Consider the following 11,787-nt stretch of genomic DNA (forward strand, 5'->3'; position numbering starts at 1 on the left):
TTTCGATGGCCGAACTATCGGCCTGCCACCACGAAAAATAACAATTCGATATGGCTATAGTGTGACCATTTGTGAGCAATTCGGTGGCAAAATACCGCAAAAGCTGGCAGCAGAAAGTATATTTTTGTTAAAAACGTCTTGCGGTCACGCTGATTGTTGGCGGATTTGTGCACCGCGTTACATCATTTATAGATTAATTATAGGCAAAATAAACGGTATTTGTGCAGCGCCAAGCGAGAAAACAAATCACCAGGTGTAGTGCATGGTTGTGGACAATTGGAAGGCAACTTAACCAACAGCAAACCACAAGGACAGCAGACAGGCAACAAAAACAACGGGGCTGCGTGTTTTGGGAATCGCGTTCGCCGGAAACAACATAAACATACGATGAGCGAAAGCACAAATCAGGTTAGTTGGTGGCCAGGTTCAATTCACAGTAATTTTGCGGGTCGCAATCAAAACAACGGGACCTGCTTAAAACTTATCAGCATATAATATACATTTGTATATAATTTTCGTTGATTACGATTGCAAACAGACACAAACGCACGCACACACATACACACACTTAGAAAAGCACACACGCAGTTAGACGGATACACAAACATAAATAAACTGCGCCGTTGCAGCAGCATCATTTGTGTGTGTGTGTGTGGTGTGTGTATGCGTGTGAGTGTGGAATTTTTGCTATTTTGACTGTCTGTATATTTGTAGTATTTTTATTATTATTTAGTTCTGTGCCTTTGATGTCATATTTCGTTACGTTTATTTTTTCTTTTACCTTTTCTTTTCAGTTTTGTGCCATAGCTTTTTGAGTACTTTAACCCCCCCTCAAAAGAAAAAAAAAACAAAAAACAAATCAAAACAAACCAAATAATTAAGACAAATTTAGTGCAAATTTGACGGCGACAACAACAAGTTCAGTAAGCAGAGCGATCGATAACGATAACACACGTGCATTACTCTCCTTTCCTTTTATCGTTGCCAATTTGTGAAGCTTTTACTTTAATTTTTTTTATGTTTGTTTCATCATAGTTTTTGTTGTTGTTGTTGCACGCGTGGCCAGCCTAAAAGGGGGGGAAGCGTCGACGGTGGCATCAAGAGAGGGGATTCCTTCATCTAGGCTACATACCTTTTGTTTTGTATCAAAATTCTCTCTCTCCTCTCTCTGTGACGTTTTTGGCGAAAAACAATAAACAATAAAAACAAAAAATAAACATAAATAATGGCGGCCTATCTGAATCGCACCATTTCACTGGTGACCGGCCAAACGGGCCCCAACAATAACGACGATAAAAACTCAACGGCCACCGATACCGTGGACGATTCACGTCACAATCTATCGCTGCAAACATCGGCGTCATCGACATCGGCCAATTTCAATCCAATGATGTACCAAACAAACGATAAATCGCCGCTGCAGATATTTGTGCGCGCCAAGAAGAAGATTAACGACATCTATGGAGAAATTGAGGAATACGTGCTCGAGACCACAACCTTCATCAATGGTGAGTTTACAAACTGTTTTTATGCTTTATCGAATCGATGTTAAACGTAAAAGATCACTTTTTATCTGGAGGTTAACTTAGAGATAAAAACCTTTACAATATCAAAGTCTTATTTCACGTATTAACCTGAGGTCGATGTACTGAAAAGTGTTCTATAAAAAGAAATTACAATGTTTGCACTTATTTTTAGCACTGCACGCGGATGCCGAAATTGTGGACAAAGCGGAGCGGGAACTGTTTGAGAGCTATGTGTTTAAGGTGGCCGCCATACGCGAAGTACTGCAGCGGGATCACATGAAAGTCGCGTTCTTTGGCCGCACCTCCAATGGCAAGAGCTCTGTGATCAATGCGATGTTGCGCGAAAAGATTTTGCCCAGCGGCATTGGGCACACAACAAATTGCTTCTGTCAGGTGGAGGGCAGCGATGGCGGCGAAGCGTATCTCATGAAAGAGGGCTCCGATGAGAAGCTCAACGTGGTGGTGAGTATGCCAAAAATTGCTGTATTTTGAACTCCTTTCGAATACAATTCTTCAATTTCACTTGCAGAACATTAAACAGCTGGCGAATGCTTTGTGCCAGGAGAAACTCTGCGAGAGCAGCTTGGTGCGCATCTTTTGGCCCCGAGAACGTTGCAGTTTGTTGCGCGATGATGTTGTGTTTGTCGACTCGCCGGGCGTTGATGTCTCCGCCAATTTAGATGATTGGATTGACAATCATTGTCTCAATGCCGATGTCTTTGTGCTCGTTTTGAATGCCGAATCGACAATGACGCGCGCCGAGAAGCAATTCTTTCACACCGTCTCGCAGAAGCTATCGAAACCGAATATCTTCATATTGAACAATCGCTGGGATGCATCGGCCAATGAGCCAGAGTTCCAGGAATCGGTAAGATCTTTCAAACGTCCAATTATTCTATTTATCTTTTTGTATCTCTCTCTCTCGATTTTGGTTGTAAGCCTATTTGTAAATGTTGTTGTTTTTGTATATTTCCATTAATTTCGTTTAAATTCCTTTACCTAAAAAAAACCAAAAACAACAACGCCAGGAGCTGGCTAAGGTAATGTCATCCAAACCCAGATCCCGACAAGCTCACAATACACTTAAATGCGCTTTGTTGCCTGTGTTTTGTTATGATTTGCCTCTGACCCCCGTTCCAAAAAAGAAGAAAAGAATTTTCCAAGCTTCAAAGCTTTTTGCACATTGCGCATGCAAATGTCTGGTTGAGATCTCGAGCTAAGCTTAGTTTAAAAACCATTATCTATACTACTATCGATTATACTATCGATAGTTTAGTAATTCAATTTAGTCGCAGCTTAAAATTACAAAAATTCAATTTATAAAAATATATAAACAAAATTATCCAATATATTTATTTGTTCAATATTTAAAAATTCCAAAAAAATCATATATTTAAAAATTCTAAATTAAAACGTAAAAGAAAAACGACATTTGTATGCCAATGAAAAACACAAACCAAAAAATGCATTTTTCACAAACAATATTAATAACTCTCGCAATCTTTTTGGCCTGCCCTCCCTCCACCGAACTGTAAAACAGGTGAAATCACAGCACACGGAGCGCTGCATCGATTTCCTCACCAAGGAGCTGAAGGTGAGCAACGAAAAGGAGGCAGCCGAACGTGTGTTCTTCGTGTCCGCCCGTGAAACGCTGCAGGCGCGCATCGAGGAATCGAAGGGCAATCCACCGCATTTGGGCGCCATCGCGGAAGGCTTTCAGATACGCTACTTTGAGTTCCAGGACTTTGAGCGCAAATTCGAGGAATGCATCTCGCAGAGTGCCGTCAAAACCAAATTCCAACAGCACAGTTCGCGCGGTAAAAGCGTGTCGGGCGATATGCGATCGATGCTCGACAATATCTACGAACGCATCACGATCTTTCGCAATCTGAAACAGGATCAAAAGAATTTGCTAACCGAACGCATTCAAGGCACCGAGACACAAATGATGCAAGTCACACGTGAGATGAAAATGAAGATACACAATATGGTCGAAGAGGTCGAGGAGAAGGTCTCAAAGGCCCTCAACGAAGAGATTTGGCGTCTCGGTGTGCTGATCGATGAGTTCAATATGCCGTTCCATCCCGAACGTCTGGTGCTCAACATCTACAAGAAGGAATTGAATGCCCATGTCGAGAGCGGTTTGGGCAGCAATTTGCGTGCTCGTCTCTCGATGGCGCTGGCCATGAATGTGGAGTCCGCACAGAACGAGATGACGGATCGAATGCATGCTCTGGTCCCGAATGAACAACTCGTGACGAATAGCAGCAAAATGGTGGTGCGAACGCAACCATTCGAGATGCTCTATTCGCTGAATTGTCAGAATTTGTGCGCCGATTTTCAGGAGGATCTCGAGTTTAAGTTCAGCTGGGGCATTGCGGCGATGATTCAACGTTTCACCGGCAAGGTGCGAGAGCGCAGCAAAAAGCAAACGCCGGCGCTGATCAATCGCCAGAGCAGTATTGGGGTGAGTTAACATTTTGGGAATACGAGTTTGGAAAACCTTTATTAAAATCCCATCAACTTGCAGCACACTGTGGTCACGCCTGTTAGCACGCCGGTGGAAACAACGCCCGTCTGTTTGCTGCCCACGCCGGGCGTTGTGGGCGGGATTACGCCGGAACAGCTGTCGATTATATCACGCTTTGCCATGTCCTCGATTGGTTCGCAGGGCACCGTTGGCGGTTTGGTTGTTGCTGGCGTTGTAAGTAGCCTTGTTGCAAAACGTTCTCATTCTCTATATTTTTTTGTTGTTGATCATTTTGAAACTGCTGCTGGCCCAAGCAGGTTTTATTATATCGCTATCAACTGAATACCGAACACTTGCAGATGCTGAAAACGATTGGATGGCGCGTCCTTGTCGGCATCGGAGCGCTCTATGGCTGCATCTATCTGTATGAACGTCTGTCGTGGACCAATTCGGCCAAGGAGCGCACCTTCAAGGGGCAGTATGTGCGACATGCCACCAAGAAGCTTAAAATGATCGTCGATCTGACCTCGGCCAATTGCAGTCATCAGGTGCAACAGTAAGTGACAGCAACAAATTCGATTTCTCAACGGTTTCTTAAGTTCAAGCTAAGGAGTTGACCTCAAGTTAGCAAATTATTCTTAAGTTTATCTCAAGTTAACAAGTTTACCTCAAGTAAATCTCAAAACTAACAATTTATACTCAAGGTAACAAGTTTACCCCAAGTTATCCTTAAGTTAACTTTAGTTAATAAGCTAACTTCAAGTTAAATTGATGTTAATCTCAAGTTAATCTCTAGTTAAATATTAAATGACAATATAAATAAGATAAAGATCGTATGTTATCCTCAAGTTGATCTTAAGTGAACAAGTTAAGCTGAAGTTAGCCTCAAGCCTCCAGTAAAGTCCAATAGTAAATGACAGGATAAAATGATTAAGATTAGGTATCAACTAAAACTTAAAAGTCATATATAATATTTATAAAGCATTTCCTAATTGTAAACAGCTTATTAGTTTAGGGATTGTATTTTATTTTTAGCTGTGTTGTAAGCTATTAATATTTATAGCACCTTATCAAACTGTTAGTTTAGAGTTTGTTCTTTTTTTAACTGTGCTGTAACTTATTAATATTTTAATATAATATATTTAATATTTTTAGATGTATTTTCCATTTGAAAAACAAACGCAATTTCTTTGCTTTTTATATTAATTATAATTTATTATTCTGTTAGTTTAAAGATTGCTTTATATTTCAACTTTATGCGAGGAAAGTCTTGAAATTGAGAAATCCAGCTTTCAGAGAGCTTTTCAGACTAATATCTTATCGTTAACACAACTTTATGTGAGGAATATCTTGAACATGAGAAATCTAGATATAAATTTATGTAATTCATTTTCTAATTGCGCTCTCTCTCGCTTTTCGCTTTTCTAGGGAATTGTCGAGCACCTTTGCCCGGTTGTGCCGCACTGTGGACACGGCCACCACCGATATGAATGAGGAGCTCAAGACGTTGGAGTCGCAGCTGAATGTGCTCGAGGCGAATCAGAAGCAACTGAAGTTGCTGCGCAACAAGGCCAATTATATACAGAACGAGCTGGATATATTTGAGCACAATTATATAGCGCCTCAATAGGAAGATAAAGATAACGACAAAGATGATGGAATGAAAGTCGATTGTGCAGTGAAGTTCACTCTCCGAAGTTCCAAGCTTTAAACAACTCAACAACAACTAGAACAACAACAGACGACAACGACAACAACAAACACCTAAACAACAACAACTCGCCTCTCGTTTGTTGCAAAACAAACTTAAAAGCAATTGAAATTACAATTATTGTGATTATTATCCATTTTTTTTTTGTTTAGTTCGTTTTGCCAAAATTTTTTTTATTCAAGCATGTTTCATTTTTTTTGTGTTGTATTTAAAATTTTTGCAGCTAGAAAACAAACTGGTAAAAAAAAAAACAAAGCAGGCCTTTTGTTGTTGTTGCTTTTACAGCATTCTTAACTATTATTATTATTATTATACTGATTATTATACATATTTTGTTTTTCTCTATTTTTTGTCATTCGCGTTGTTGCAACTGATCAAGAAAATTGTAATAATTATACATTTGCTAGAGAATATATGAAATTTAGTCGATTGTTTATTTCGCTCACTATTTTTTTTGATTGTTGAACAACTGAACAACTCAAAAAGAAAACAAAAAATAGAAAACAAAATCAACAAACTACGAGAACTTGTTAAATAAATTAATGTAAAACAGTGAATGCGTATTTTTATTTTTTAATTGTTGTCTACGTATGTGAAAGAGACAGTCCTATGCGGTGCGAGCGAGACGGCAAGCTCTTGGATCTAATAAGGATTTTGCAATTATTTGTTTGTAATTCAAATAGTTTGGTTTGAATGTAAAACAAATGAAATTGAAAATCGAGAATTAATTGATTTATGCTTTAAAGACTTTATTTCGGATTTTAAGTTTAAAAAAATATGTTCCAGATATGTATTTGGTACAACAAATTGTTGGAAGAAGCTTTTAATGGAATTACTTTTTAGAATGCTTTGAAATTTCGAAATTTGTAATAAAAAATATATTTGTTGACAGGCGTGAAAGGTAAGTTTATTTTATTTAAACATTTTCTTTGAATATAATTTTTCTTGTTCACTCATTTGAAAGTACAAAAGCGTATTCTAGTCATTTAAATACAACTGGTTTAAAACGAGCTGCTTTGATATAAATTATATGTACATATAATGACTGTTGTTTTTCTTTTTTTTTTTTTATAACATAATATCAGCAATTTTATCAAATGCAGTTTAATAGTAGTTTTTATTTTAAGGCAGGCAATTTATTTTGTTTTTTTTTTTTTTTTTATTTGAAGCGTCAAAAAGAAAACACGGCATGTTCTATAATGTCTTTCGGTTTTAATCAGTTTTTTGTTTGTTTAGCTTAAGTGCCACACATTAAATTTTAATAACTTTTGTAGAAAATTAAACAATTATGAATTTAAATAATAATACAAAAAAATATAAGATAGAAGGAAAGAAATGCTGAAGAGAAAAAGAGCCAGCGACCTTTTGTTTAAAAGAAAAGTCGTAAACTAAATACAAGGATTTGTTGCTATTTTGTTGTTGAGCATAATTGAGAGAACGTGAGTGTGTGTGTGTATCTGTCTCTGTGTGTGTGTGCTGCTCTGCGATTTGCAGCTGGAACGGCAATAGGATTTGGTTGATTGACTGTTGAAGTGCTTTGTCGATTTGCATGCTTTTCGTTTGTGTTTTGTTTTTTTTTTTACAAGAAATAAGGCGTCGTATTCTGTTTGGGGATGACACGTTCTGAATCGGGCACAGCCAGGAAAATCTGTGTCTGACGCTCCTGCGCCGTATCAAAGCTCAGGATGGCAGCGACATTGCCGCAGCGATAGCAATAGTTGGGGGCGGACCAAACTGTGACCAGTTTGCCTTCGAACATGTATTTGATGCCCTCGTTGACCAGCTGATGTGCTCGACATATCAGATCCAAGTTGTTGATGCTCATGAAATCCTTGGTCACATTGTGACCAAATAACCAGCCGGCGCCACGCGGACTTTGGCCCCTAAAAAAGCCAACAAAAAATAAGATATTAGAATTTATATTTATTCGATATATCGAACACTATTTGCCAAATGATAAATTTCATAGTTTTCAGCATATAGAGTTCAAATATATATTGAATAAAATAGCGCACCAGTATTCCATGTCCTCGGGATCGGACCACACAAGATCACAGAAAGCACCCTTATAGGGTATTTCGCCGTTGCGTTCGATTGTGCGTATTTGATCGAGCGTTATAATCTCCGGACTTAGGCCGCCGTGTACGCAGAGCACTTCCTCATCGATGATCTGCAAATGTTATCGATAATAATCAAGCATGTGTTTAGGGGGAGTGTGCTCAATGTCGTTGTGTGTGTGTGTGTGTGTGTTGTGTTTATTACTGTATGCGGGTGTGATATGTTTATTGTTGACTTACCGCCGCTATTGTGAGCAAGTCAAAGACTTTGCAACAATATTTCCAGCCATTCGCATTGCCATACTTGCTAAAGCACTCATCGAAGAAACCATAAACCTTGGTGATCTGACGTGTTTCATGATTGCCGCGCAGCAATGTGATCCGACTGGGATAGCGCGCCTTTAGCGTGAGCAGGCGTGTGAATGTCTCTAAGCTGTAATAGCCGCGATCCACAAAATCGCCCATGAATATGTAATTCGTGTCGGGCACTTGGCCGCCCGTGCGAAACAATTGCTCCAGATCATAGAACTGTCATAGAAAACGCAAAACAAAAAACCACAACAACAAAACAAATCAGGAATTGTAAAGGAGCACATTGACAAGTGTGACCAGCGTTGGCATGTCGCTTACCTGGCCGTGAATGTCGCCGCAGACGGTGACGGGCGTGCTCACGGGCTGTATGTTTGTCTCCTCCAACAGTATGTCACAGACCATATCACAGAGTTTCTTCAATTCATTTTCCGGCAGATATTTGCACTCCTTCACTATCTCAATCCATTTGTCAACATCACCCATTGTATATATTTACTTTCTCTGTGCAACCGACAGAAACTGATGTTGTTAAATTCGGTAAAGGTGGGAACAACAAATATAAAAAGAAATTTTTTTTATTCTACTTGTTGCCAGAAATTGAAAATGCGCTAATAAATGCGCACTAGGCAGCTAAAAAAATATACTGACAAAAACTAATTTACAGCAGCAGCAACTGGCAAATATACTATCGATAAATTCGATATGTTAACAGCATGTTAACATGTGACAGACTTTTAACAGCGTCAGCGTTTGAAATGAAAAGCGATCCTTTATTTTGATTTATTTTTGTTGTTGTTCTTGTTGTAAGGTAAACAAGCAAGCTGAAAGCAAAATGAAATAAAAAACCGCCGCATTTTTCTTAATCAGGCATTTTTTTTGTTGCCTTTGGCTTTTAGCGCGAAATTAGTTGTAATTAGCTTTTGTTTAAAGCAAATCATAATTAGCTGCGCTAGCTGCCGTCTCCTTTCTTTCACTCCTGGCATTGTTTTTTTTGGTCTTTTTTTTGCATAGCATAGAAATAATCACGCTTTTAAATTTTATTGCTAGCTGCTGGCTGCTTGTTGAATTTTTCGCTGTGTGCTTTGCTTTGGGTGTCAGCGGCGCAGAAAGAAACATGCTGGCATGCTGTTGTTGTCTAGGGACTAAGAAGTGGGTGGTTGAATGAGGAAGGTGGGGGAAAGGATGCTTGGAGTATGCTCGGGTGTTGTTTGGAGAGTCTCATTAGTGACGCGAGCGCGGTTTTTCGGGTTGAAAGTGTGAGATGGAGTGAGAGAGGGGGGAAGAGGTACTACGCAAGTTATTTGATTTGTTTTATTTTTATTTATTTGTATGTTTTTTTTTTTCTTTTGGCGGAGCCCTATGTGTGTGTGTGCCATGAAATTGGATTTAACTGGCACAAAAGGGTTAAGCTGTGACTCCACTTTCTTCTACTTCTTTGTCTTCTTCTTTACCTTTGTGTGAGCGCACGCATTAAAGTTGTCAAGCTGCTCTAGTTACCATCTCCCGGCCATTTTGTTTTTGCATTTGAACTGAGTTTAGCGTAATCTTTAACTATTTATGGTGTGTGGAGAGGGAGGAGATCAAAGGGGGTCAAAGTGTTGTTGTACATGCCATTCGCATTGCGTGCTGCATCATTAGTAACGTTATTTTTATGCTCTCTTCCGCTGGCAAGCAACTTCTTTTTTTACTGCTGTCTGTTTCACTTCCGCATAGTTGTTGTTGTTGTCAGTTGCTTCTTTTGCCTGCTGTTATTCTTGGTCTTGTTCTTTTTGTTGTTGTTGCCTCTCACAATGTTGACAATTAAGTTAAACTTGTTTTCCTACTTCGTTTCGTTTCGACAATTTTGCTTTCCCACTCACCCACTCCACGTACGTACGCCCTTCTTTCCTCTCGCTCTGTCACACGCACGCTGCACCTCTCCTCCATTCGCACTGTTCTAACGTGCGCCAATGTCCTGGCAATTTTCAGCTGCCCTCTGTCGCTGTCTCTGTCGCGCCCCTTTGACGCGCTTTGCTGATTATCAATGCTCTCGTCGTCTTCGTCTGCGGCTGCCGTTGACGCTGATGTGCTTGATAATTATGTGTCCATGTCCACCTTCTCCCCGCCTCCCCCCTTTCGCAATTTGTCCACGCTTCACCATCGGACATTTCTTTCTTACGCTTTTTGTGCCTGCAAGCCACATAAAGAGCCAAAGGGTATTTTAAGTTTCTGACCATTGAAAGCTGCCTAGTATATTTTTAATTTTAATATGTGTATATGCACACATAATTAATAACTATCAGCGATTAACTAAAAATAATATTAAATGGTAACCACAATTTGTTTACGTTCCTTAGCCTATAAAAGTAGGTGACGGGTATCGCGCAGTCGTGCCTTGAACTTTGACTATTTTTTGCTTTAATTTTTTTTGCATTGTCTTCGCCGTCACCGTTGGCCGCTTCTGCCATTTGGCCGGCTTTCTTTTTATTGTTGACGTTTTGTTAACTTGTTTTTTCCTGAGCGACTTCTTCTTGCTTCCCATTCCCATTGCCAATTCTCCACCCCCATCTTCATGTTTATTGCTCCTTCTCACACCCAGCATTCGCCATAGTTCTTAATGTCAGTTTCTGCTGCTGCTGCCTGCTCCTTGACTTTTGTTGTTGTCGCTTTTATTGTCGTCGAAAATTAAATAAAATTAATTACCGCGTGTGTTTATACACACACACACCCACACACACATACAGAGGAAGCATACAAGAGGCAGGCAAGACACGCAGCATTGACATTAACACAGCGATAGCGCTTTAGTTGTTGTTTCTCTTTTGTCCTGACTTTGCCAGAGTCAAAGACACAGACAGAGACGGAGATGGAGACAGCTGCAGAGTCAGAGTTCTATGCCTTGATTCACGCGCGTGTGCGTGAGCGACAAACAGAGCAGCAGCCATAGCTCTTCACAGCTTTCGCTCTTCAATGTGACACTCTTCTTATGCGACATATACAAAGAGAGTAATAGGACAGCAGTGTGTCAAATAAAATAGATCATGTAACTTAAGCACACAGACTGAATGTGCATGCAATGCATAAGAGCTTGTGTAAAGAGTGAGTGCAGGGATCTTCAGATGTTGTACAATACACCTTTAATTAGGATGGCTAGTAATTTTTATTATTGAAATTATATAATAAAACATTCAACTGTTCTTAATAACTTACTAATTGATAAGGATGTGATTACTGCCAGCAATAAATACTTATTTAATAATTCGTCTAATTACGGCTTTTACACTTGATATTTTTGTTGACCTTGATGCTAACGTGAACTAATTTCATTTCACCCACTAAGATCTGTTGCACTTGCACTCTTTTGCTTAAGTTGCGCTCTAATTCGCTCTCTTGATCTGTTTTACCGCAATACGTTGAACTTTTTGCTCACTGTTCGCATGCGAGCAAGGCGAGAGCGTGTCAACGGCATCTTCATCAGCGTCATTATCAACAGTTGCCAGGCGCCGCTGAAAGCGAAACAACCTGTGGGCGAATTCGAAAAAAGGCGCCGTCGTAAAGTGAGTGAAGAGTGTGTGAGAGTGTAACCGCCTAAAGGCATAATGTCGCTCAGTTGTCGAGTCGTGTCGCGTCGAATGTTGCTTCAAATTACGGTATGTGTGTGAGCAGAGCAGTGCCCATGCTCTTTTCTAACTCGTTCTAACTAACGCGCTTCCTACATTATTTGTTACCGCA

The 11,787-nt window shown here is 39.7% G+C and overlaps 2 protein-coding genes across 6 annotated transcripts; one reads left to right on the forward strand and one right to left on the reverse strand.

Annotated features, from left to right (window-relative positions):
- Positions 1 to 122: 122 nt before the first annotated feature.
- On the forward strand, positions 123 to 6,264 carry LOC117567994 (transmembrane GTPase Marf). 5 transcript variants are annotated; one of them, XM_034248332.2, is made up of 10 exons: positions 123 to 408; positions 795 to 923; positions 1,036 to 1,508; positions 1,699 to 1,988; positions 2,056 to 2,394; positions 2,555 to 2,566; positions 3,067 to 3,993; positions 4,057 to 4,230; positions 4,314 to 4,552; positions 5,425 to 6,264. In XM_034248332.2, exons 3-10 carry the CDS (start codon positions 1,226 to 1,228, stop codon positions 5,624 to 5,626), a joined length of 2,466 nt encoding a protein of 821 aa, XP_034104223.1. In that variant the 5' UTR covers positions 123 to 408; positions 795 to 923; positions 1,036 to 1,225; the 3' UTR covers positions 5,627 to 6,264. The 5 variants fall into 5 exon arrangements, with proteins under 5 accessions (XP_034104223.1, XP_034104227.1, XP_034104242.1 ...); XM_034248336.2 differs by having other exon boundaries at positions 795 to 918; XM_034248351.2 differs by having other exon boundaries at positions 124 to 408; positions 795 to 1,508; positions 4,356 to 4,552.
- Positions 6,265 to 6,810: 546 nt separating this feature from the next.
- LOC117577587 (serine/threonine-protein phosphatase 6 catalytic subunit) lies at positions 6,811 to 8,681 on the reverse strand. Its single transcript, XM_034262431.2, has 4 exons — positions 8,395 to 8,681; positions 8,005 to 8,292; positions 7,723 to 7,877; positions 6,811 to 7,590 (listed from the first exon to the last, which is right to left on the reverse strand). Exons 1-4 carry the CDS (start codon positions 8,557 to 8,559, stop codon positions 7,287 to 7,289), a joined length of 912 nt encoding a protein of 303 aa, XP_034118322.1. The 5' UTR covers positions 8,560 to 8,681; the 3' UTR covers positions 6,811 to 7,286.
- Positions 8,682 to 11,787: the final 3,106 nt, after the last annotated feature.

This window comes from Drosophila albomicans, chromosome X, assembly GCF_009650485.2.
Source record: "Drosophila albomicans strain 15112-1751.03 chromosome X, ASM965048v2, whole genome shotgun sequence".
Lineage (NCBI taxonomy): Eukaryota > Metazoa > Arthropoda > Insecta > Diptera > Drosophilidae > Drosophila > Drosophila albomicans.

Coding starts and splice junctions, on each gene's coding strand:
- LOC117567994 (XM_034248332.2), top strand. CDS start 1,226: ATGGCGGCCTATCTGAATCGCACCATTTCACTGGTGACCGGCCAAACG. Junction 4,231..4,313: donor GTTTGGTTGTTGCTGGCGTT/GTAAGTAGCCTT, acceptor TGGCCCAAGCAG/GTTTTATTATATCGCTATCA. Junction 4,553..5,424: donor TGCAGTCATCAGGTGCAACA/GTAAGTGACAGC, acceptor TCGCTTTTCTAG/GGAATTGTCGAGCACCTTTG.
- LOC117577587 (XM_034262431.2), bottom strand. CDS start 8,559: ATGGGTGATGTTGACAAATGGATTGAGATAGTGAAGGAGTGCAAATAT. Junction 8,293..8,394: donor GCGGCGACATTCACGGCCAG/GTAAGCGACATG, acceptor TTTCTATGACAG/TTCTATGATCTGGAGCAATT. Junction 7,591..7,722: donor CCCGAGGACATGGAATACTG/GTGCGCTATTTT, acceptor TGGCTTTTTTAG/GGGCCAAAGTCCGCGTGGCG.